This window comes from Cryptotermes secundus, unplaced genomic scaffold (genome assembly GCF_002891405.2).
Source record: "Cryptotermes secundus unplaced genomic scaffold, Csec_1.0 scaffold1090, whole genome shotgun sequence".
Taxonomy (NCBI): Eukaryota; Metazoa; Arthropoda; class Insecta; order Blattodea; family Kalotermitidae; genus Cryptotermes; species Cryptotermes secundus.
Genome location: NW_019734379.1, coordinates 1,270,313 through 1,296,963, shown reverse-complemented (window position 1 = coordinate 1,296,963; position 26,651 = coordinate 1,270,313). Strand labels below are relative to the sequence as shown.

Genomic DNA, 26,651 nt, shown 5'->3' with positions numbered 1-26,651 from the left:
TCAGATGTTGCGATTGCGCGTGTATGAATCCGGCAGGTGGCTCTCTGGCTGCGACTCGAGAGCGTCGTCATGTCTAGCGAATCACAGTGTAGCGCCGGCTCTTCCCGACGTCGCACGTAACCGAGCGTCGGCCTTTCTCGATCATAAACTTTTATACAGTTCACAAACTTAAACCTTCCGTCACCTCTTTAAGCATTTGTGTTACAGTGCTTGTATGGTATAAACATGAACCATTAATTCTGTAATTAAAAGTTCTTTTTAGCCGTTTAAAACAAACGAAAATGTATAAATCTGGAACTTTAGTTAAGTTATCACGTAGTGTAAAAAGAAACGGATCGAGTTATGGATAGTGTAGGAAAGTTGTTATAAAAGTTATGATGGATTAACTTCACGAAACTTTTGCGAACACAGATGTACTTCCGGTACGTTTCAGAAACTCTGTAAAATGTGCGTGTGAGTTTCCATCTTCCCACTTATTTCTCCTTCCTGACCTTCACCTAACATCTGAACATGCATTCATTAATGCAGCTATATCTCTATTGACTTTCGCTTGTATACATGGCGTAAATATGTTATTGTAAGGATCAGTGTTTATACCGTAGTTAGGGGTTGTTTATGTAGACATCTATCTGGATTCTGTTATATAGTTTCGTAACGGGAGATAGAATTCTGGTGTTAGTAGGGGCATTATGGTGGAATTAAATACAGTAATTTCAGGCCTATTGACGGTAATAGTATTTACTGTGTTCAGTGTCGCATTTGCAGCAAGTCTTTTAGAACCCGATGAAGACTCTTACAATATCCGCGCAAACGTGTTGAATCATAAACCCGAAGAGAGATTGGGAACCGTCATACGGCACGGTCGTTCAAGGAATTTCTTTTCGCTCTTCAATAGAAGAAGTGGTTCAGAACCGAAATTTTTAAATAAATTTTCTTTCGGAAGTTACGATATCCCAAATAATAATGAAAATAAAAACTCGATCATGAAATCTCCTCCAATTGATCACGAGGGAACAGTTACAGATAATTATGAAAGTAGTACAGTAGCAGACATACGAGTACTCCAAGAAATGGGTTTCACGTCTTCATCTTTGAATATCACAGTTCCTATAAAACCAGCAACAAAAGAGACCACAGCACAGACTAGCTCACAAATTATGACCGCTTCTTTACAAGTAACTACGTCACGCACAGAACCCGAAACACTGCAAACCACGACGGTTTCTGATCAGACGGAACAAGAGCAACCTGATTTTTCAGTAAAGAAATTTCCAGACATGTTGGCTTCAGACTTCAATGCCAGTGATTGGGGTCGTCATTTCGAAAACAAATTGAGATCCACAGCTGATGTGACAAGTCCCAGACGTAAGGCCCATTCTGACGGCGAAGGTTACACTGTTTCGAACCCTAAGGACGAATCCGAGTCGCTCAGTTATGTTGACGGAGGTTTCGACTTAGCTATTGAGGGTACGGACACCGATATTGGTGTTGAAGGAGTGGGGAGAGTCACTGACGCCGTCGATGCGAGACGGGGCTCAGCGGATGTGGTCACTCGGTTCCTCACAATCGTTGAGTCTCAGCATCTTCTGGGTGAGAACTGCACTGCCGGGACGGACCTTAATCTTGGTGAAGGCGTCGTGGATCAGTATGCCCAGGAAAGGTTCCGGGTAGAGGCGGACGTAGCGGTTAATCGTGCCAATATGCTCACGAGACTCTGGAAATATGCAGATCCTGAGGTGATGCGTTCTGAGTATCTGCTTCACGCCTCCGTGTTCTCAATGGTTGAATTCGATGAAGATATCTTCGCTGCCGGTAACTGCTACGACCAGTTCCAGTACAAGGACTACGTGCTCTTCTGCCCCTATGCCTATAGACTACCTGAAGGACAGATACTCGTCAAGGACTTGGCCGTGGAGTACAAATATCTGAGTAACACATCTGAGTGGTTCTACATTGCCCGGAAACACGCAGAGAACGTCATCCGGAACTACAGCCAGTTTAGTCACGGTGAGTGCACGCAGACATCTGTGCATGGTTATGTGCCACTGGAGTTCCGGGTTACGTGTAATACCTCTTCCTACAAAGCTTACTATAAGTTATTCACTTTCAAATTTTACACATCACTACATGTTTTGACCAATATGGTCATCATTAGGCGTTTAAACCAATTACGGATAAGGAAAGCGCTCTGCTTAACGATCATGGCTTTGGTTCCTTTTTTTATTGCTAGTGGGATGGGACTAAGTCCCTTGTACTGCGGCCTCTTCTGGCCTATTGTACCAGCCCCAGATGATAGGTGAGGGTGATTGTGGAGCAATTGGTGGAACGAAGATTGGCAGGGGAAACCGAAGTACTCAGAGAAAACCTGCCCCAGCGCCACTTTGTCCACCACAAATCCCACTTGACCAGACCCGGGATCGAACCCTGGCCGCCGCGGTGGGAAGCCAGCGACTAACCGCTTGAGCTATGGCGCGTCCATGAATTTGGTTACTAATGTGTGGTCCCCTCTATACGCATGCGTACCGGTTAATATCTTCTATTAGTAAGTTTTATAGAAAGACGTGTTACACGTGAGGCTGTGGAACCAGCAGCGTTTGGTACTGCTGATGCGCTGCAGAATTCTATAATATATTATTACTTAACAGCACTGTGTAAGTAATTTATGTCGTGGTCCACCTCTATATCTCTTTCTAATTACTGTAGTTACTTTCCTACTTACCGACGTCGGCTACTTAAAACTTGAAAACTCCTGTCACCTCCGATATAATGCCGTGTAATTCGGTTAAAATCAATCTATGATTCAGAGGAATGTCGTCTCCATCTTCATTGTCGAAGAATAAACCAAGAAAAAGCCAGCATGAAGAGCCGTGCTTGCTACTTGCTTCATGCTGCATTCTTGCTTAATTCATTCCTTGACATTAAAGATGGAGACGAAATTCTCTCCCGAAACGTCGGTTGATCTTGAAAAGACTACATAGCATTATATCCCAGGCGATAGAATTGTTAATTCGAGCATCTCAAATCTTACGTACTTAAGACGTATTTGTTTTCAATCAGTGCAAGTTCAGTGCGTGTGTGACCTAAGAGGTCAGTCGATTGCGTGTTCCTTTTGAGAAGCTGCGGTCATCAGTTTTTATATGTATTAAATATGTAAAATTCAGATACAAGACGTCCTAAAATCTTTAAATACACGAACGGTCTTTTGAAAATTAGACTTATTTATTGCGACAATGACAGTAACTCGTGGTAAGAAGCGGTCGTGGCCTATCTGAAGGCACTAGCCAAACATTTGCATGGAGGAACTAAAGAGAGCGATAGAGAACGCCCCAGCCGAGTTTTGAAACGGGAGTCTCCCTAATAAAGGATAGAGGCTCTACCGTTTGAGCCAATTTGCTTGCTGCTGGAGTTGTTACACTCCAGTCTGGTAACTGCTGAAGTTGCTGGAAGTTGCACCAGGTTGCGTAATTCTCCTTATCCAGGCGCTTGTGTGAAGTCTGACTGGAGATGACGACCTTGTACCGCAGAATTGTGAATTGTTTAGATCATGTGCAGTTACAGCCAGTAACTAATTCACGCGCATCGTTGTGAAAGTGACGCCTTTTGTTTCACGTTCATTTTAACAGCACTCTATCAACTGATTTTTTGTGTACTATTAATGATAAATTACATGGTAAATGTTACGATTACAATGTTGTGAGATATGACGCCGTGAAGCTTGGCAGATACATCACCTTTCTGCCCTGAAGATGGTGGCAGTATATTCCTCCGTAACCTTGAAAATTATCTAGTGAATGGCGTCACATAACAGAATACCGTAATCGGAGTATACTTGTGAATTTCTGTATAAGATTAATTTTGAAAAAAATCTGTAATGCTCTGTTGAANCTTCCTCTTCGCTCCCACTTTGGAGCATACGGCTGATTTCTCAGTTTCATTGATCATTTCACAGACGGTAGGACTCCTTGGACGGAGGATCAGCTCGTCGCAAGGCCTCTACCTAAACACAAGACATCACAAACACAGAATAAACGCATACACACACCAAACATCCATGCCTTGTGTGGGATTCGAACCCACGATCCCAGCTTCCGAACGAATGAAGACTGTACATGCCTTAGACCGCTGGGCTACCGTGACCGGCGAGTGTATATAAACGCATTAATGTGATTGCGGGAATATAACTTCACATTTGTTTTCAGTTCTGTAAAATTTGGCGTTGATTAAAATTTTGTTAGTGTTTTCTTCACTTGTAATTAGAATAATTGTATATCGTGCAGATATTTCTATGCTTCATCTTTAAAACCATTATTTTCCTATTTACGTGCCGTCTTTACCCGCCTCTAGCATCTCGCGCTTCAACACTCCCACACATCCCGCAGGAAATTATCATTCCTGTCGCATATCCAGGGAATGTTTCTCAGTGTTCAGCTCTTCTTGTTTCCGTTCGCTTTGTGTGCCCTCTGTTAGCAGTTGTCAGGACTATACATGGACTTGTAAGCTGCCAGTTGCCGTGGTTACCACTGTTGAATTACGGCCGTAAGGGCCTGTACAGCACAGCAGCATTCACACTACAAGCCATTAAGAATCACCGACGTGTTTAAGGTTATTGTTGCTGGGACAGGGCACCATATTGTTTTGTTAGTAAATCAGATTATATACCGTTGCATCACAGGATGATAGTGACTGATGAATTGGAAAGTATGCGGAAGGAATCAGTAGTGGCCTAATTTCACGCATCACTCCGATATTTGAATCCAGGGACTGAGAAAAACCACGAACACCCTCAGTCTGGATAGTCGGTGTTTCGGCCGAGATTCGAACCTAGCACCTCATTAATACAAGTCAGAAGTCTTACCGCCAAGCTTGGTCCGTAGAAGAACCAGCGTTTCGGAAGAAATTTCTTTCTCTATCTTCAGGGTACCTCTAATGTTATTTTCCGTCGCCGTGTGAACGTCGTATCTCACATTAACTGAAAATTGTCTTTGTATCGCGGTAACGATGGAGAATATTTCACCGTTGGGGGGTGGGGGTGGTAATGCAACTTCTCGCTTGCCTCTAGGGGTGCCCCTTAATTGGGTGAAGGGACTGATGAGACCCAGGAGAAATATTTGTTAGGATGGTCAGACAGGGTCAAAAATCGAATACTGGTATTCTGATTGCGAGAGAGAACATGAAAAGAAAATGGCGGAAACATGTGTCCGTGTATGCATCTGCATGTACTGGGAGGAGCTTTCCTTTGTTGACCGATTCCTCAGCTCTGCGCTACACGGCAGCCGTTACGCCGCTCCCTGCTGATGAATCAGCACGCCTGACGGCTGATAACATTCGGAATAAAGGAAGTTGTTACATTTGTTCACAAATCACAGGCGTTGAAAATGCTGTCCCTCTACACGTAGACATTCCTACGCAGGCGGAAGGAGTTCTGACGTAACATTTGAAGCTGTTCTGCAAGAATATCTGGAATTCGCTACGAATATTATTGCTGGATCCTTGTGTGTTGATTTTCTCAGATCCAAGTAAGCACATTGGCATAACTCTAGCCTGAAGGAGAACGTCAGTATTTTTAGAGAGTTATTATTTTGTTTGCGCGTAATAACCACAGAAACGTGAAATTCTGAAATCGAAATTTATCCAGAACAGAGTTAGTTTGTGTTCCTGCTCTAGAAATATCATTAGTAGCGTGGAACGGGGCAATTATGTACTATGCTGAAGTTGTCTACGCCATATTTGAATGAAGACCATTAAGCAAACGAATAATGAAGAGGTTATATCCGCCCATCTGTGATTCAGTATGTTTCATCTCGGAAGTAACTAAACGAATTTGGATGAAATTTGGTGTTGTGGGGTTGTATTAAAAGTTTTCGATTTTTTTATATTTTCCTTCTTTAATCAGCCTGTGGTAGGCTAAGCACACGTGAGCGTCTGCGTACGTAAATCGAAGGACCGTGTTTTCAACTACTAAAATCAGAAGGCAACCTAAACGAGATTTAAAATTGAGTTATCATCTCACAGAAAACACCCTATTTCTCTGTTACAAAGACTAACTAACCGATCGGTGTTATATAAGGAAAGAAACGCTGTTTGTTCTGAGAATCATACGAAATCAGTTAAGATACTGTACAGGCAAAATTAAAAGATTTTCCGAATATTCAAGCTTGTGGTATGTATAGTTGACACTTTTCTTTAAATGGTAAAATAATCAAGAAGTAGTAATTTTAAGCCTAGTCCAGGTGTATTGTTTTTTTATTTTTAAGGATAGGGTCTAACTAGAAGTACTACAACAGTATTTCCTTTGCGAAGACTGAGGAAAATCACTAGGAACTTGTGTCAGGATATTCGATGTCCCTACCGAAATTCTAACCAGACATCCTGAATGCTAGTCAGAAACTTTTCCGCTTCTGCCGACTTCCTGAAATCCAGCAATAAACTGCATTTTTGGACAGACAGAGAAAAGTAATTTGAAGTGCAGTGCTGGTGCGTTGTGGACTACTCATATTTCAATCGCCCTGTGGCATAAAACCGAAGCCATTAATAAATCAAAGGACTGCGTTGCAGGGAGGAGTCTAGACGTAAACAGAGGAGGCGTGCTTATCATTCATCTCTGAGGGTTTCGGGCCTTACACGGAAGAAAGTTCGGAGTCTACTTTAATATGAGCCCCCGGGAGTATATTGGAAAATGTTATTATGTTACGTCTAAAATTTGATGGATGGTTATTTATAAGTTATATTAATCCTAAATAAGCACAGGCGTGTGATATATTGGGTGACGCGTTCTGTCTCGATTTTTGTCCTTGTTAAGAACACAGTTTCTCAGACTGAAGCGTATTTTAGTAAGTAACCAGCCTGCCAATCAGCCGAGTATCGAACCAATCACGAAATCAATTAACTTTTTTTTTATATATAATATATATTTATATATATTTTTTGTCGCGGGTGACAGTGAATACCTTGATTAATATGCCGTAAATGTCCCGGCTCTTGGTAACAGATGAGAGAAATGGAGCATTTGATGGAATGAGAATTGGCAGGGGAAACTGAAATACTCAGAGAGAAGCTGCCCTAATGCCACTGCGACCACTACAAATCCGACTGGGCTGAGAAACGAACTATCGAATTAACTGAAGTTGTGATGTTCGAGTCGAAAGTTTTGATGATGTTAATACCTCATCCTTCCAGCTGCACTGTGGCATTGTGCCTCTTGCTTCATGTTCAGAAGGTTCCATGTTCATATATGTCCCGGATTCCGCTCGTTTGTCTCTTCTGAGGATTTTCTTGGTTTTCTCGGTCACTTTAGGCAAATGTCATGATGTAACCTCAAATCAGGCTGCACTCGCTGCTCTACACTTCGTTCCTTAGTTCGACGTTATATGATCTGACATTCGCTAACTAAATTAGAAATAAAATAACTAATATGAGGTCATGAACTATTTTCTATGTAAGATTTGAGGTTTTCACTGCGGTAACTATGAAGAAAGCCGTGTTCTGGGATGTGGCGCCGTGTGGAAATTGTGTTAACCAACGTTTCGGAGGAACGTATCGCCTCCATCTTCAGGGTAGAAGACAAGATGAAATCCTCGAGCGAACCACTTAGAGCAGGTGCAACAGACTGTTGCTCTCTTCAACTATTTTCTAGTTTTTATTATTGTGGTAGTGAATTCAAGCTGATTGTGTTGGGAGAACTTGTATTTGTGATGGAAAAAGGAAGACATTTGTAGACAGAGGGGCCCAGAAATATGTACACACCGTTCCGCCGTCATTCAATTTGACTCTCCTGCCATTCGATAAGGTGGCTCTGGCACACATGTGACTAGCACCATCTTTTGAGCGAATATCACACTACACACAGTGCATTACATTACGGTTCAACTCTGTGGTTATGCTCGTAGATAACCTCTATTAAAATATGCATATATTGGGCCCCTCTGTATATATAATTATAGCGGGCCAAGGTCCCTTGATACTTGCCAACCGGAAGGGCGCAACACACGTCGACCTTTGCCGAAGAAAGTTTCATAGCGTGCATATTCAGTGAAATCGCAATTTAAAAATTTCCCCTAAAGCTTAGAATTTATAAAACACATACAAGATCAAAGGGAAAGTTGTCTGTGGAAATAGTAGTTACATATTATATAATTTTCCCGTTTTGTTTTGAACAGACATATCACCCCCGGTAGTAATTTTAAAATTGTTAGCGAAATGGTTTACGAAACTTATAGCCAAATCCTGAAGGACAAATAAATGAATGAATGAATGAATGAGTGAATATGATATTTAAACTCTTCTCGTGAATCACGATTAGCGGCTCTCTTACATGTGCTTATATTTTCGTTGAACGCCTTCTCTGATGGGGTTGTGATCCCGGAAATAACTGAACACTGCGAAGATGTCTTCGAACCCTTCGAGCTGCCATCCTCGTTTAGTTAAACTCAATCCCTTTCTAACTGCTTCCATGAGCGATGTTGTGTTCAAGTGCTCTACTTGTATTGTACTGCAAGGATTTAAAGCAGACTGCGCCAAGGAGCTTTGCCATCAATACGGGCTGTCCAGTATCCGTGCACTACCCACTTCTTTGCATATATTCTCAATGTGTTCTTACCATCTAGGACTTGCGCAAGGAATGTAGCGCTTATGAAGGACAACAGGAATGCTTATGGGATTTTGGTGGGAAACCCAGGAGAAAAGAGACCACTAGGAAGACCTAGATATAGGTGGGAGAATAATATTAAAATTTATCTTAGAGATATAGGATGGTGTATGAGCTGGACTATTCTGGCTTAGGATGGAAACTGGTGGATTGCTCTTGTGAGCACGGTAATGAACCTTCGGGTTCCATAAAATGTCGGGAAATTATTGAGTAGCTGAGCGACTGGAGGATTTTGGAGAAAGAATCAGCTGCATTGTGTTAGTTAGTTAGTTAGTTAGTCAGTTAGTCTAATCAAGCCTAGGTAAAAGCAAAGTTGTCCATACTTAAATAAGCATGAAGCCATGAAGACATGGGAGAGTGGAGACATGGAGTGGAGAGTGGTGGAGTAGATCCTCCATTATTATCCCCGGCCCTCAATGTAGGTAGAGCCGGGATAGCGTAGTCAGTATAGATGCTTGCTATGGACTGGACTACCGAGGGTTCGGAGTTCGAGTCCCGGTAGGGGCAAGATGTGTTCCCCTTCACGTCGCCCAGACCGGTTTTGGGCCCACCCAGCCTCCTATCCAATGGGTACCGGGTTAAGGCGGCTGAGGCTGACCATTCACCTGTAACTAATGCTGAGGTCAAGAATACATGGACCTATACATCCACTCGCCTATATATCTTAATGCCGTAGTGCTTAATTAGGTAAGCACAGGGACAACTTTATCTCTTTTTACCTAAATGTAGGTAATGTTGCCTTCAATCCCTGGCCGCTTCATCCCCGGGGAAGAATCCCCAGTACCCACCGGATAAGAGGATGGGCACTCCCCAAAACCAGTCTGGACACTGTAAGGTTAAATCACTCTTATTTTTCGAAAATCTTGCAACGAAAATGATACTTACCTTTTTGGACCACAGTTTGTTTGTGCCAAATACCAAATCTTTTAAACTGTTTCGATGTGAAAGAAATCTCTCTGGACTTCAAGGACAAGCTGGTTCCAGTACGTGATGGGACTTTCATAAGATCTAGTATGGCGTCGTGTAGTTAGAAGTTCGCGTCCAATTAGTTCAATGGGGATCCACGTAGCCTTTTCAGATCTCTGACGATTACGTTCTGTTTGAAGGGATAAAAGCAAAGAAGAGAAAATGACTGGGCTTTTTACTTGTTCTGTAGACGTACAAAAACCATGTAGCGAAGTTCTGAATCGGCTTTATAGATCCCAGTATACGAGTATATGTGGATACAGAGGCCTGTAGCAACATTTCGTGACATGTGAGGTCTCTTACGGCAATGTGGTTCTCCTCACGCCCAGTACATGATTACCACTTTTGAAATCTGATGTCAGTCTAAACAGCATTTACGAATTCAGTTCGTACCTCACAGGAAATACGTTAGGTCCCCGTTGTAAACACAAATCGGTGAATAGTGTATAGGGAAATCATTCTGAGAATCATACGGAACATAAACTTTTCCTTCTGAGGGTTAGACTCTTTGCCATATTTGCATTTCAGAATTAACTTACGAAACTGTGGAACGTTTTCGGGCATATGAAAAAAAAACCTTGGATAGGAGATCAGCCTATAACAAGGTCTCTACTTACACAAAGTCTGAAAGAAATAAGCCTGGACACGCATGTATCCATGCCCCAAGTTAAAATTCGAACTGATCATCACGGAGTTTGAATGGTCGAAGAGAGCACGCTGTTCCGACGGCACGGCCACTGTGGTAGGCCCATGTGAGCAAAATGCAGGTAATGTCTTCTGTGGGCTATGTAACTATACTGCCAAATCCAGACTGTAGCGTCGGATGGTACGGTCACAGATGATTTGGAAAGGATTCGGAAGGAAGCAGCCGTAGACTAGACGAGGTATTATCCCGGAATTTGCCTGAAGGGCCTGAGGAATATCACGATAAACCTTAGTCACCATATAAGTTTTGAGTTTTTTCGGCGATGAATATGAAGAGTGTCGTCTTCTGGGATCTGTCGTCGTGTATTCTTTGTTTCAGCTGACGTTTCGGAGGAACGTATCGCCTCCATCTTCAGAGCAAGTGAATTGCGTTGCGAATACAGAGAGCAGTAGATGTAATGATTAGGAAGTGAAAAGCGCTACTTTATATAAGAAGTAGGCAGAGGGGGTGGTTAGGGAGAGGGGACCAATGGGAACAGTGAAGAGCGATTAAGGCCATATATGGTCAGGGTGGCGAAAGGGCGGGGGACGGCCAGTGAATCCAGGTGACTTGGAGGTCAATGGCACGGAGGTTGCGGTTGGACAAGTTGAACCCGTTGGCTGGGGACAGGCTACTGACGTCAATGACATGAAGAAGAGCTGGGGTGACTTGGTGGAGTTCTCTTGAGGGAGGAGATGAGAGGCTTCCATGACTTGCCGAGACAAAACCCTGTTTCCTTGTTCATGTTGTTCGGATGGAGCTCGATCTCAATGGCCTCCATGATGATGCGATCCAGGTAACGGCTCTTACAGGTGAGTATGGTGGTTTTGTGAAACTGGATACGGTGGTCTAGCTCGATGCTGTGTTCAGCTATGGCTGACTTGTCCGGATGTTCCAGGCGTAAATGCCGTTGATGTTCTTTCAACCTGGTGTTCGCAGATCGGCCCGTTTGCCCAATGTAGACCTTGCCGCACTCGCATGGGATTCTGTAAATTCCCGGTGTCCTCAGTCCCAGGTGATCCTTGACAGGCCGTAGGAAATTAGATATTTTCTTAGGGGGCAGGACAACTGATTTGATGTTGTGTCGGGACAGCACTCTGCTGATCCTGTTGAATATAGTCCCCGAATAACATAAACAAGGAAACAGCGTTTNATGTTCCAGGCGTAAATGCCGTTGATGTTCTTTCAACCTGGTGTTCGCAGATCGGCCCGTTTGCCCAATGTAGACCTTGCCGCACTCGCATGGGATTCTGTAAATTCCCGGTGTCCTCAGTCCCAGGTGATCCTTGACAGGCCGTAGGAAATTAGATATTTTCTTAGGGGGCAGGACAACTGATTTGATGTTGTGTCGGGACAGCACTCTGCTGATCCTGTTGAATATAGTCCCCGAATAACATAAACAAGGAAACAGCGTTTTGTCTCAACAAGTCATGGAAGCCTCTCATCTCCTCCCTCAAGAGAACTCCACCAAGTCACCCTAGCTCTTCTTCATGTCATTGACGTCAGTAGCCTGTCCCCTGTTAATCATGTCATTGACATCAGTAACCTGGCCCCAGCCAACCGGTTCTTCTTGTCTAACCGCAACCTCCGTGCCATTGACCTCCAAGTTGCCTGGATTCACTGGCCGTTCCCCCCCCTTTCGCCCCCCTGACCATATATGGCCTTAATCGCTCTTCACTGTTCTCATTGGTCTCCTCTCCCTAACCACTCCCCCTGCCTACTTCCTATATAAAGTAGCTCTTTTCACTTCCTAATCATTACAGCTACTGCTCTCTGTATTCGCAACGCAATTCACCTGCCCTGAAGATGGAGGCGATACGTTCCTCCGAAACGTCGGCTGAAACAAAGAATACACGGCGCCAGATACCAGAAGACGACTTTCTTCTTAGTCACCATAGTTGGTCATCCGGCAGAGATTCTATCCGGGTATCTCCCGAATACAGCTGTAGAGCATTACCAGTACATGACATGCTCGGGATTTAACGTTATCATTTCGCTTTAAGGAGTGAATTCAGAGTCGTTGATATGGGGTTGGAAAACGCAAGGAAAGAGGCAAAAAGAGATATGTGAACAGAAAGAAGGAATGAAATAAGAAGCAAAGGACAAGGGAAGGAAAAGTAACGCAACATGCGGACTGAAAGCGAATTAGAATTACAGGACCGCACGTGGACATAAGAGAATGAAACAAATACGGAAGGAGGGCCAGTAGAATATTGTTCTCGATGAGGCTGAATGTACCTTGAGATCAGGCGCCTGCGACGTCCCAGGTCTGGCGTTCAAGCAACCGTCCGAAGTGAATTCTTCGGGTATTGGTGGCGTGCCAGGCTTCCACTCTTCGTATCAACCGTGTTTGTCCTCTGTCCTGAAGGCCCTGCCTCAAATGTGCACACCTGACACATCCATCAATTCTCAAACACCAACAAATACGCCCACAAGCCTTGCAACAGGAGAGGGGTTTTAACCGTAAAGACGCAAATTTCAGACACAGACGCTCCAAGAAAATGTTGGTGTTTGGTGTACTTTATGCTGCAGTGAAGTTGCACATAAAAGATAGAGCTATCCTTGCAACAGGCCGTGGAGGCCCATAGGGTTGTGAGACTTCAAGGCTCCCACATTTTTTAGAAAATCGGCTCACAGATGGCGGTGAGTTTCTTAGCCTTACGCACCAACCGCCCTTTACCCCCAAGGAAGATGCCTGGTACTCTGTTCTGCTAGAATCTCAACCGACCCGAGGGCCACAGTGAGGTTGGAAAGATTAGGTCAATTGAAAAATCAAATGACCTCATCGTTAATCGAACCCGCGGCCTTCCGACTTGTAGCGTGGTGCTCAAGCAACTGCTATAGAACAAAGGCAACAATGGGGAACTTTAATTAGGATGGAATGCAGTGGTGAAGATCGGATCGCAAGAGTGACCGCTGGATCACAAAGTTTGGTCAGCGACGCGGCATGAACCAACTTCTGGACATGTTATCGTGAGTGGAAGTGGTCATTCACAGCTAACCGCTCGCCTTCTCCACAAATCTCTAGATAAAATAGCGAGGTGCTGGGTAAAATGGTTTTGGAGAAAGTTACTACCTACAATTTCCTCCCTCAACCTCAGTTTCGCCCCATCTGTTGGAGTTTGTGAACAGTACAAAGTTTTGAACAAGAAGTTGAGATTATGGTCTCCCCTCGTTATACTCGTAAATGTCAAAGGTTTCAGTGCAAAAAGGAAATAGCTCCAATTTATAACGCTTTTGGGAACTACGTAAAAGCTGAGTAATTTATGGAATAAATCCGGAAAATGCCTGCCACCATTAAGTTCAATATTCGTTAGTGTCTTTCAAACGTTGTCTTTCTCTAAGATTACTGTTTTATGGAATATAACGCCGTGTAGTCTGGTATAAAAGTGTCAACGTTTGGGGGGATCCCGCTGCTTCCAACTTTGGTGTATAATACTGACACTAGGAGCTGTACCTTGAAGATGGAGGCAGCGGATTCTTCCCAAAAGTTGGTGCTCTTCCACCAGACTGCACGATATCACATCACCGAAGACAGTAATTTTAATCTCGAACTGGTCTGTCGTGCCCGGTACGTAAGTGGGTATACACGTCTTGTCAAAACAGAGACACCTGTGGGGAAAAGCGTGCATCTGCTGCATGCTTCCGAGGGAAGGAGTGGGGAACTGTACCCACTGATATCTCTCTTCTGACAAGACAGTAGTTGTGTGTGTATGTGTATATGTATGTAGGTCCTATGTAAGATGAAGAAAGTAAATGACTGGCACAACAGCCGGCTATGAGCCTTGGCCTTCTTGTGGAGGTACAGCTCCAGCCTTTCTTAACATTCTGCACTAGATGGAGGTAGTGGAGGTATAGCTCCACCATTACTAACTTCTGCACTAGATGGAGATGAGTAATCAGCTTCACGCCCCGGTCGCTTTACCTCACGATACCCATTAGATAGAAGGCCGAATGGGCTACAGAGTAGGTGTGGACTGTGCGAAGAAGGGGAAAATCTCTTGTTCCTTCCGAGACTCGAGCCCCAGCCGTCCGGCACGTAGCTCGCCTCTATACCGACTGAGTAGGAAGGCTTCTGGACGGAAACATAACAAGCATTTCCATAGTCTGCCACAACCCCGTTGCTAATTTACAGCGGCATGACGCAAATTCCCGGCTACTGTTGCGGGCTGACCCCACCCTTAATGCAAAGCACAATTCCACGTGTTGGGCATGTTCACTAATTGTGGTCATGGTCAGCCTAGTTCTGTTTACTAACACAGCCTTGATGCGTTTTCCCTGGGAACACGATTTCGATTAGAGAAGGCTGTGTCAATATATTTTGGTATGGCACTTGAACCCGATCACACAGTTGCCTGTTAAATCAATATGGGAACAGCACTGCTCAGCCTCTGATCCATTTGAAATCGTGTCTGTCAGTTTCTCTACACGCCAGAGCCATTTAATTCAGTTATTTCAAGAAGTAAATAAACCTCTAAAAACAAGGAATTGAACACAATTAAAACAAAACATGTGAAGATGTCATGAATTCAAAACAAGCGGTTAAGTCGTACCGTCCATATACTGTACTGTATGTAATGATGCATATTCAACGCGTTGGTCTAGACTTGCTTTCGGGTGGGTCTCATTTTGGATCTTGGTTGAGACATTGGCTATGATGTCCGATGTTTCTTCGTGGAAGAATATGTAATATTTAAATGTTCGGTTCGTACCACTATTTTCTATGTTCGTGACAGTGGTCACTTCATTGTCGATGTTCGCAGAGGCAAAAGCTCTGCTCTGAGAACAAATCACATACCGCATGTGTACATGGTGTTTCACAACTTTCGCATACATAATGACTTGAGAAATACAAACAATAAACAAACTCCATGGTTTTTAGTCCTCAAGCGAACTATACCGACAGAGCGACCGCAGCTTGTCGGGAAGTTAGTGCCAACTTTTGCGGGTAGAGGGTTCCACTTGGTCAGCGCAACGGATCCCCACGGCCGTTAATCTCGGTTTTCTAGACCGGAGCCGCTATTTTCTTGTAATAGCCCTTCAATTATCCTCACCAGGCTTAGTGGACCCCGTTACAGACCAATTACTTCTCAGAAAATCTTAATGAAATGAAATTAATGAAATTAAGAGAGAAAGTAGTGAAACATCCTTATTCTGTGACTGAAATTCTGAGCTATTAAATGTTAAAGCGGTTGGTATGTATGTTAAATACCGTGTTTAAAATTATAGGCATGTGAAAACATGACATCATTCTGTATATTTTGTATTGAATTATGTACAAGAATTTCTGGGAAGAACTGATCTTCTGGTTTCTTTTAATTACGCATGGATAACAGAGAAAAGGTCGCATCCAATAATTCATTATTGTTGCCTGTGTATTCGTTGTTGCGGTAACGGTTTTACCTAGCCGTTCAGTAGCAAAGAACACAACACACGCAAGGACACACAAACTGATCGGAAAGATTTATGTTGTACGCCGTTTAGATGGGTTCAGATGCCTTAATTTATACACCAAATTTCATAAAGATTGGTTCAGCCATTCAAAAGTCGATAAGGAGAACACACGTACACACAGAAAGCATTGTGATCTCGTAAGCATACTTTTATTTTCTTCAGAATGAGGAAAGTAGACTAAGAGTGAAGGACTACCTTCAAGAATCCATTACACAAACTTGCTTTATCTTTCAACTTGTGCGTGATGGAGAAATTTATGAGACAGCAGATACTGTACTGTGGGCCCGTCCCATGGCTCAGTCCTGTGTGTTCTATAACTCGAATGCACGACGGCAGTATGCAATTTATCCGGCATTAAGACAGCTTAAAGCAAAGCAGTATACCGTTGCGTAAAATTTCTCCCATAAATATCGAGAGAGCCATAATGTTACTTGCACTTGGATGTGAAATGCGAGCAGCGTGTAACATGAGTAATATTTACAGCAGATCTCCTTACAATAGTCTAAGTGCCCCATAAATTCTTGGCCCTAGGAAATTTACTAAATGGGAGCATAATGGTAATGAGTCATATAAATTTGTCAATATTTAAAACATTGTGACATGTAGACCATTGCCAAATAACAGCTATGTAAACAGCCGTTGATAGGGAACAGCTCTGTGGACACGTCGTTTACCCGGCAACGACAGGACACGTAATAATGGAAGAGACGTTCTCTGTGCGGTCCGTGCCGGGGCTACGAGTATATAACGAGGACTTTGAGTGTGTTTACCACAATGTTCAGTTGGGAAAAGTAATCTCTGGTCATCGTCGTCCTCAAGGGGCCTGATACCAAGATGAACTGATTAGCGGTAAACCGCCAGTCGTAAAGTAACTCTGACTCTCTGACTGAGTGTGAAGCCTATTCATAAGAGAAAAAGCCATCTTGCCAGGGAGGAATTCAAACCCGATATTTAGTCGCTCAGTCACGTGAATATATGAACTAAGCGGTGTATCAGTTAGTATGGTGACTAGGCTACAGTAGGGACGGCTGGAAATTCGAGGTTTAATTCCCGATGCGGGACCACAGAGTTCAATCCTACTCTGGGTCCCAGCCTCCTACCCAGTGGGCACAAGGGACTTTTCTCTTGAAAACTCACTTAGCGCTGAGGTTAAGAATGTGTGGAGCTATACCTGCATTCTTACATACACCTTCATATCGTGGTGCTTAATTAAGCACAGGAGCAACTTAGGGCCAAGGGAATGTGCATTTTGTGAGCCCATTATTTAGATTTTAAGCCCAGGAGAACTGGTAGGAATCTTGTGTTTATAGCTGCTGTTTTCGGTAAGGTTGGTACTTCTGCTAATGAGTGTGGGGTAATTTGATTGTACAGAAGGTGTGAATCTGGGTTCAGTGACGTAAACTTTATTAGGTTAAACAGAGGGAAATGAAGTGAATTTAATTGAGGCCTTCAGTTTCGGAGGCGTTCTTGTTTATAATTTCGTCTAATTTAGTTATTAAACCATGGCTTAGCGTGGATTCTGTAGGACAAAGGGGAGTACTAGTCAGAGATAGCAAGGTCTTGCGATGCGCTACTAGAACACGTTGTGGTCTCTGTGAACACAGTACTTTGAATTTCAAACGGAAAACTGCGCTGGTTGAATGTAGTAAGCAGCAACTGTAATTCCGCTATTCTGGCCAATTCTCTAACTGCTCCGTTTAATTTACAAACGAAGGGTTTCTTTGATTTTATTTTCCCTGGTAACTAACACATTCGTTCATCAATGGTTCTACAGCTCTTGGCTGGGCTCCTTGGACGGGGGATCAGCCCGTCACAAGGCCGCTACTTACACACGTACTATCTCTCTACAATACTTTGAACCTTGACCATTTTTTCAGTTTCTTAATCTTATGCACAGTCGGTAGGACTCCTTGGACGGGGGATCAGCCGCTATCTACACACAGAACAACACAAACACAGAATAAACGCACACAGACCTCAGTGCCTCGAATGAGATTCTAATCCACGACTCCAGCGTTCGAAGACAGTTCATGCCCGGCCACTGTGACCGGCGGTAACAGATACAAGGAAATCCATGAGCAGATCTGCTTGTATAACAGAAGCAGAAGATACTTGTTTTACATTACTGTATGAAGTAAAAGATTGAAATTATTTAGAGCGGAAATGTTTCGCTTTTCCAATTAGCGGGATTCCGTGTTAGTGTCATTGAAATGGTTCGAGAGTCGACAAGTCTGGCGAATTTGTCAGTAAATATTACCGAATGAGGAAAATGTTCATACTTATTTGTGATCGATTCTGACGTTGGACCGATTTCTTGTTACTGTGTGTCTCGCTTCAATTTGAGAAAATTCCTTTAGTGTAATGTGTTAGTGCATCTTTATTATATTTTTGAACAATCCGAAATATTAAGTGCACCTTCGAACAGTGTTAGTGCATCTTTATTATATTTTTGAACAATCCGAAATATTAAGTGCACCTTCGAACAGAAATGGGAATAATATACGTATATAATAAACTTCAGTGTTTGACTGTCATTGTCTCAAAACTGGCGCCTTGATTGAAGGGATGTAGTCCTCGCAGCGAAACGTAAATTCGCTGACCGTGTCTTCCTTTAAAAATTAATAGTTTGTTAGTCGGTCAAGAAATTCCCTAAATCATTTGAAGGAACCTCATGATTTCATGCATTTTCCCCTTAAGAACCGTGTAAATACACTTTTCTATCATCTACGTTGAAATCTTACAAAAGGTCTCCTCCCCTGTTTCTCTACTGTAACTCTGGTACGTGCTTATTATTTCTCCATACGTGATGCCTGTTCGTTGCATGATGTAGACTGTTCCATGCTAATGCATAGCTCAGCACTGAGACATATTTTTTTTTTCCTTGGCACTACAGCCCCAGTGGCCCTAGGCCTACCTCCATGAAATTCTCCGTTCACTTCGGTTTTTCTAGATCTTACACATTCGGTAGGACTCCTTGAACGGGTGATCAGCTCGTCGCAAGGCCTCTACTTGTACACACACACAGAAAAACGCACACACACAAACTAAACTTCCATGCCCTGAGTGGGATTCGAACCCACGATCCCGGTTTCCAACCGAGCGATGACAGTGCATGCCTTAGACCGCTCGGTTACCGTGATCGGCACACTGAGATATATTACCTGAATTTAATTGGTGCTTGGGATTAGCAACAACCCACTTCCTCTCTACAGTTACACTTAGGAGCTCGTGACTTGTCAACAGTGAAATAGAGCGTTGTCATGGACACATTCTCAGATGTCTTTAAAGAAGAGCAGCATGCAATGTGTAATAATATTTCCCAAAGTTTACACATTGTGGAGCTTCTCATTTTGCAATTTTCTCCATTCCTCTATGTTTTTCCCTTTATCACGTTTGCAAAATTCCCTATGGGAGAAAAATACCCCCGAGTAAATCGTTTCATAAAGTACAGTGTTTAAGGCCACCAAAATGCAGAGCAAAATCATAACATATCGATAGAAAACAAATGTTTTGAAAATGTAGCACAGCTAAGCTATTTGGGAACGATGATAGCAAATCGAAACCTGATTCAGGAGGAAATTAAGAGGAGATTGAACTCGGTAATGCATGCTACCATTCAGTCCAGAACCTTTTGTCTTCCCGTCTGCTGTCTAAAAACTTAAAAAATTAGAATATGCAAAAGTATATTTTTGCCTGTGAATCTGTGTGGGTGTGAAACTTGGTCTCTGACATTAAGGGAGGAACATACACTGAGGGTGTTTGAGAACAGGGTGTTGAGGAGAATATTTGGACCGAAGAGGAATGAAGTGACAGGAGGTTGGAGAAAACTGCATAATGAGGAGCTTCATAACTTGTACTCTTCTCCAAGTATAATTAGAATGAGGAAGTCAAGGAAGATGAGATGGGCAGGGCATGTAACACGAAAGGGGGCTAAAAGGAATGCATATAGGATATTGGTGGGAAAGGCAGAAGGAAAGAGACCACTGGGAAGACCAAGTCGTAGGTGGGTGAACAATATTAAAATTGATCTTAGAGAGATAGGATGGGATGGTATGGAGTGGATTGATCTGGCTCAGGATAGGGACCAGTGGAGGTCTCTTGTGAACACGGTAATAAACTTTCGGGTTCCATAAAATGCTGAGAAATTCTTGAGTAGCTGCACATTTGGCTTCTCCTCAAGAAGGGCTCAGCTCCATAAGTAAGCACAGTGTCTAAGACACGCGACAGTTTAATACGTAAATATTTATAACCCCCTTCCGATGCTCCTCTTACTCGCATTTGACATTTTTTATTGTGAAAAATAATTGTAAATACAAAAAGGCCCAGGCAATGCACATCCGGCGTATGTCTGACCACTGCACATTATCACCATCTATTGATCAATAGCTGAACTAAATCCTTTGATCACGCAAATGAAACACCTCTTTGTTATTGCCATCTATTAGTGCGCTGTCAAACCATTAATACTCTTTTACTCTACTGACGGAAGTGCAATCTGTGCCAAAATGGTTGCCACACGTAGGTCACATGGCGGGATATAGACATATTTCGGCATCTTTCTCATATATCGTGTGAAGTGATTAGTGTTTTATATGTTTCTCTTGAATACATAGTGAATTAGCATACAATGAATTATATTAAAGTTATTATAGGAATAGTTATAGTGAAAGTGAGTGTAGAAGTGAAGAAACAGTTCGAAGTTAACGAATGCATGGATTCCCAGCAAGATGCTGCGTATTAAACGGTGTCATGCAACGGTAAGAATTTATTATCATACATAGGCCTTATTGTTGTACAACTGCATCGAGACGTATCTCATACACTTTTATTCCTGTAAGCACTGCAGACAGGGAGGCAGTCTTTATGGCGGCCTGTATGATGACCGGTGTCTGCTATTTCTGCATGGTGATGCTAATAGTAATGTGAACTAAATTTGTTACCAATGCTGAACGCTCAAAATTTCTGTTTTAAGCTGAGTAGCCTGGAACTTAAGGACAGCACACTTAAAATATTTACTTGATGTTATTTTACATTGCTACCTTACCAGTAATAATAAAGGTAGACTTTCTTATGCTTAATTAAGCATCACTGTCAACCTTGGCATCAGATGGATATGTGTGTGTGGGAGTAGTGGGCAGCTGCCCTGGAGATGCGTTGTGGTAGGCCCCCACAAGTGGTTAGCTTCACACCCCCAGTCGATTTACACTCAGTATCCATTGAGTATGAGGTTGGGTGGGCCCCAGAGTTTGTGTGAACTCCATGCCTGAAATGGAACCTTGAGTCTTCAGCCGTCCAGCAGGTAGCCTGTACAAACTGAGCTCACCATTAATATCAAACTTGGAGCCTAATCCACTGTTACTGGATGTGGACAACATCCGTCCAATAGATTCATGTTTTGCTTTTGTAATGCCATTGTGAAATGCAAGGTTCTTGTTCATAAACATTCCTTGTAGGCAGTCATATATCACTTTCATTCTATCTGTAGGCACACCTTGATAGTTCGTTCTGTGATGTACGATTTAACCTAGAATACACACCTCAGAGAATTAAGGAATTGAATATTAGGTAGTAGTTCAATTTGATGTCTTCTGGATTGTGACATAAATCCTTATAGGTTGATACCGAAATTTCGCAGTAAAATGCCGCCTCCATCTTCAAGATTGAAATGGAGGCTGCTTGATCCACCAGAACGTCTGTGTCCAAAACCAGAATATCACAGCCTGGAATATTCTGATTTTAATGAACAGAGCTACGGTATTGCAGCTGCATGTAAGAGGTCTAAAATGTTATTCACTACATGAAGAGTTTTATATTCTCTGCCTGCCTGCCTCTGTATCAGATTGATCTGCAGAGGTTTCATGATTTCTTTACTGTATGTGTTCATTGAACTGCGCGTCGTTAAACGAGAAGTCTGTATAATATTTTAATGTGTATCCAGTTATTTTGAAACATATGCTTTTCATAATAACATTTGAAGTCTAATACTTTTGTGGTTTATTTTATGACTCTGCCAGTAGCTACACTATATAGCGTTAAATGGTAGGATGATCAATGAATTGGAAAGGATCCAGAAGGAAACGATTATGGTATTATCGAGGTTCTAGAATGGAATTGCATGCAGGGACTGAGAAAACCACAAAAAAGCTCAGTCAGAATGAACCATGCCGCATACGACATTCGAATCGAGCACCTCCAGAATGCAAGTCTAAGAGATTTACGGCTACATCAACTTTATTTTTTTTAAGTCTTGCATTTTTGTTATTTTTACTGTTTTTGTCTGTCACTCTGACACTCTGCTTTAATTGATTTTTGGCTGATTTAGCGGCACTGAAATTACACAGCATGGACTTTATACAGTCCAACTGTGTGATGATGACTAACTGGAAGAGATGTGGAAGGAAGCGGCCGTGGTCTATTTTAAGGAATTTATGTCCATATATCTAGAAGATATAGTAAGATCTATCAAGGGCCGTGCCATAGCTCAAGCGGTTAGTCGCTGGCTTCCCTCCGTGGAGGCCCGGGTTTGATCCCGGGGTCTGGTCAAGTGGGATTTGTGGTGGACAATGTGGCGCTGGGGCAGGTTTTCTCCGAGTACTTCGGTTTCCCCTGCCAATCTTCATTCCACCAGTTGCTCCACAATCACCCTCACCTATCATCTGGGGCTGGTACAATAGGCCAGAAGTGGCCACAGTACAAGGGACTTAGTCCCACCCCACTAGCAATAAAAAAAGTATCAAGTCACAGAGAATAAGATGGTTGGGGCATGTCAAAAGAATAGAAGATAATGCAGTCCCAAAGATAATGTTAAAAGGGAGGCTGTGTTCCAAAAGAAGAAAAGGAAGACCCAGGGTTAGATGGCAAGATGATGTTGAAAACGACCTGAAGCAGATGAAGGTGAAAGGATGGATATAGAAGATGAGACTGGAGGCTGGTTTTAGAGGAGGCTAAGTCTCACCCAGGGCTGTAGCCCCGAGTTGTAGGTAGGCAAATATGTCTATATGTCTGACCTCTGGGCCAGTATTCGAACGCTGGTCCTTCAAAATACGAAGCAGTAACACAAGCTTCGGTCTGTCTTGGTTTCTGGCAATGTCAGAATTGGCTGTCGCATTACTGGCAGGCGTGTATACATTTGCGTGACTGACCGACTGATTAATTGGTCTCTGACTTCCTGTCTGGCTAAGAGAATTTTATTACTCTATCTGTAAGTTTATTAATTTAATTGTTTTTAAATACGACCTTAATAAGAAGACGTTTAAATTGGCAGTGCTTTATAGGCTTTTAAAATATTTACGTTTTCCATAATTATGTTATTTTTAGTGCCTGTCTAGTTGAACTGTTTGGGTAAATGTAACAAAAGGATAGGCTGTCTCTGTGCTTAATTAATTAAGCTGTACACCGTGGAGACATATAGGGAGTGGAGGTATGGCTCCACCATTCATAACGTCGGCACTAGATATAGGTGAGTGGTCAGCTTCACGCACCTCCCGCTTTACCCCCGGGGTACGAGGTCCCGGTACTGATTGGATAGGAGGTAGGTGGGTACTGTAGCCGGCGTGGACGTTATGGAGAAGGGAGATAAAAATCTCACCTCTTCCGGGAATCGAACACCTGCCATCCAGCACATTGTCACTATGTAAGTAGCCAAGTTTCAGGCCAGAGATGAAGCCTCCGAAATTAAAAACTGAGGCTGTGATAAAGTACCGCAAGGTTGTTACATACGTATCAACAGATGGACGAGTATGGAGCAATGGTGGCATGACAATTAGCAGGGGAAAGCCGAAGAAAATTGGAGAAAAACGTGCTCAATTGGCAGTCAATCTACCTTGAAACTCTCCTGAAGGAATCCTTAAGCGAGCCCCGGCCTTGACTTGAGACACCAGCGTCTGACCGCGTGAGCTGTTTGCACGTATCTATTTAATTACGTCATCTCTTTGTGCCCCCCTCTTTCCGAGTGGACAGAGTAGATATGTGGTATTTTGTTCCATGCATGGGCTTGTACTGTCTGGTGAGAAGTGTTTCCGCCCAGCTGACTTACTCGGTTTGTTTATCAGCTTCACCTTGTCACGTTCTTAGACAAGGAAAGTATTGAGAATTTAGTGCGCAATTAGGACGGGAGAGAGTAGGACGAGTCAGCTGTGCAGAAGGTACACGAGCGGGGTTAGCGACGACTATGCTATTTTGCGATTCTTCATAGCGGGCTTTTTATGCTCCGTTCTTAAAAGACGTGACTGACGGCCCACTAAATGCATGTTATGACTGCAGAATTAACAATGGCTCACTGTGTACGTCACTGGATAGGGATACGCGGTAGCCAGCGTTGAAGGAAGATGACTCAGGCTCTCGTCGTACCCAGTCCAGCACCTGAAACCGGTAGAAGTATGAGAAGATGCTTATGGAATACTAGCATTGAAACTTCCCTCGGATCCGATGTGTTCTACCAATATCATTTTGGTAAATTCATCGGTAATCAGACAATCCTGCTCCTTTTTTTGATGATCCCAAATTCGAAAATGATTGTGATATTTCATGCTTTTCCTCAGTCCTTGTGAGAAAACTCACTCACCATGACCGGGCGAAAACTCTAGATCGAAACGATACATCTGTTCGAAGCCACGTTGTTATTTGCCGGATCCAAGATACTCCCAGCGGTGATGATGAAGTCACACGTTCTGGGATGTGACGCCGTGTAGTCCGTTGAAGACCAACCTGCGTTTCGGAGGAACATGTCGCCTACATCTTCAGGGTCGAAGAAGCCACCTGCTTCACGCTGGTTTCTTGCTTGGCTTATTCTTCGACCGTGAAGATGGAGGTGACATGTTCCTCTGAATTGTAAGTTGACCTTCAACTACCTACACGGCTGTATGCGTATTCCAGGAGGTAGAACTCTTCAGACTGTTATCTGTTTGCAGTCGTTCCGTCTGAAATAGATATCTGAACCTGAAACGCTTGAAGATTCTTCCCGTGCCTTGAAGTTGACTGATCATACGAACGGAAGCTTTATGGGTCAAGGATTCGGAGAGGGTCCATTTGGGTGTTCAAATGTTTGCATTCATTATTTCGTGATGACTGCAGGTGCCAAGTCCCGCAGCGAAATCTCCCTGTCTCTGTCCATGAGTGTTTGCAGTAAAGCCTTGTACTCCTTTATTCAGCTTTATGAACTGGATTACCACAAAACACAGGACTCCGCTACCGAACCAAGCTGCCTTCAGAATAGAGGCTTTGTTCACTGCAAAACGTCAACGTGCTGGAATTGAAAGTTACAAGCAAAGAAAACGAATGAAACAAATACATGTAAAGTAAAACAAAACATGTGCAGCTCAGAAACAGTGAAAGTAAAAATATAAATTTTCATTTCATGCATCCTCTTGTGATATAATATACAGAGCCAAACTAGGCACCGACCTTAATATAGTTGTATTTTGACTGTTTTAATAAAGAAATTGTAAAAATATTAATTTTCTCTTGTGCGTAATTAAGCACTACGCCATGAATACGTGGGGGAGTGGAGGTGTAGCTCCACGTTTTCTTAGTATCAGCTTCAGATGGAGGGGAACGGTCAGTTTCACCCCACGGCTGATTCACACTAGGGGAAGAGCAACCTTTGTTGTTTAGGTAGGTTTTGTGGTCCCCAGGGCCAATCCAGACGCTGTGGAGAAGAGAGAAGTCTGCTTTGTCTGGCTTGAATTAGCCCTTGCTTCCTCGGGCGCCCAGTCCGTCGCTTTACTGACCGATCTGTATTGTACCCATCGAGTTTGAATTTGACTTCCTATTTTGATATGCAGATTGTAATATTTGCACCGGTATCGATCTGGAATCTGAAACGGAAGGTCTAAAGAGTAATGTCTTATGGGATATAACGCCATGTATTCCGTTGATGCTAAAACAGTTGTTTCGGAGGAATATATTGCCTCCATCTTCAAGGTGGAAGAATGAGCTGAGCAAGAAACCAGCGTGAAATCAAATGGCAAGCGCTCTTCTCGCCACCTGCTCATAAATAAAACAGGTAGCTGGTAAGCTCACTAAATTGGAGAGATCACTCTTGGGAATTTCGTGTACTACATTAAGGAGTGCACGCTTTCCAATCTGTATGGAATACTGTATTCACAGGCGTCCGTTCTGAAGACTTAACCCTTTGAAGCCTGAAGTAATTATATTTAAAAATTGAGTCCCTGTCTCACGTAAGGTACTTTGCTGCTCCGTTACAAAGACTGGCCGGTTGTTGCCGTTTAGGGATATAATCACGGTTTATTCTGACAATCACACGAAACACGTCAGTACACTGTTTGCGCAAAATTCAGGGGATCATTAATGTTAAAGTAACTGATACATATAATAAAAAACTTTGTTTTAATGGGTTAATTATAGGTTAATAATTTCGTTTTCATTCACGGGTTTGTTTAATTACGTTGCAAAATTTTAGTCATTCTGTTTGCATTGACCCCGGATGTTTGTGATCCCTATGTCTAAATTGAGATGTAAAGCGTGCCATAAAACGTTCGTTCCACGTGAGGCCATTACGTGGAAATTGTAATATTGGTTTTGAGGTGCAATTTAATGTGTCTTGTATCAGCAGTTTCGGAAATCTGCAGGCGTGTTTTGCATGGTTGTAGAGACAGCAGTTATCTCTGAAGCGCTGGTAACGATTTAACAGAAGGCACGAGGTCACATCCCGGAGGACCACGTTCTAGAGAACCGGAAATCGCACTAGGCCAAGTGTAAACTTTAAGGAAAGAGGTGAGGTCAATATTTAAGTTCATTAATAAGTGACTAAAATATTACGCATTTGTTCAGTCAGTTATATTTAAGTTAATTTTACTTCCCATGGAATTCAGAGAACGTGAAATTGTTTTTGTCATATCGAGGAGCTGTATAATCCTCTCAAGGGGTCGTTTCGTGGCTGGC

At 43.0% G+C, this 26,651-nt stretch overlaps 1 protein-coding gene across 1 annotated transcript in view; it reads left to right on the top strand.

Annotated features, from left to right (window-relative positions):
* The first annotated feature begins 436 nt into the window (after positions 1–436).
* LOC111868953 overlaps positions 437–26,651 on the top strand; it is a 517,093-nt gene continuing 490,878 nt past the window's right edge. The window contains exon 1 of the mRNA XM_033753245.1: positions 437–2,007. Within this exon, the coding sequence (XP_033609136.1) occupies positions 690–2,007 (1,318 nt within the window). The 5' untranslated portion in view covers positions 437–689. The remainder of the gene's footprint in view (positions 2,008–26,651) is intronic.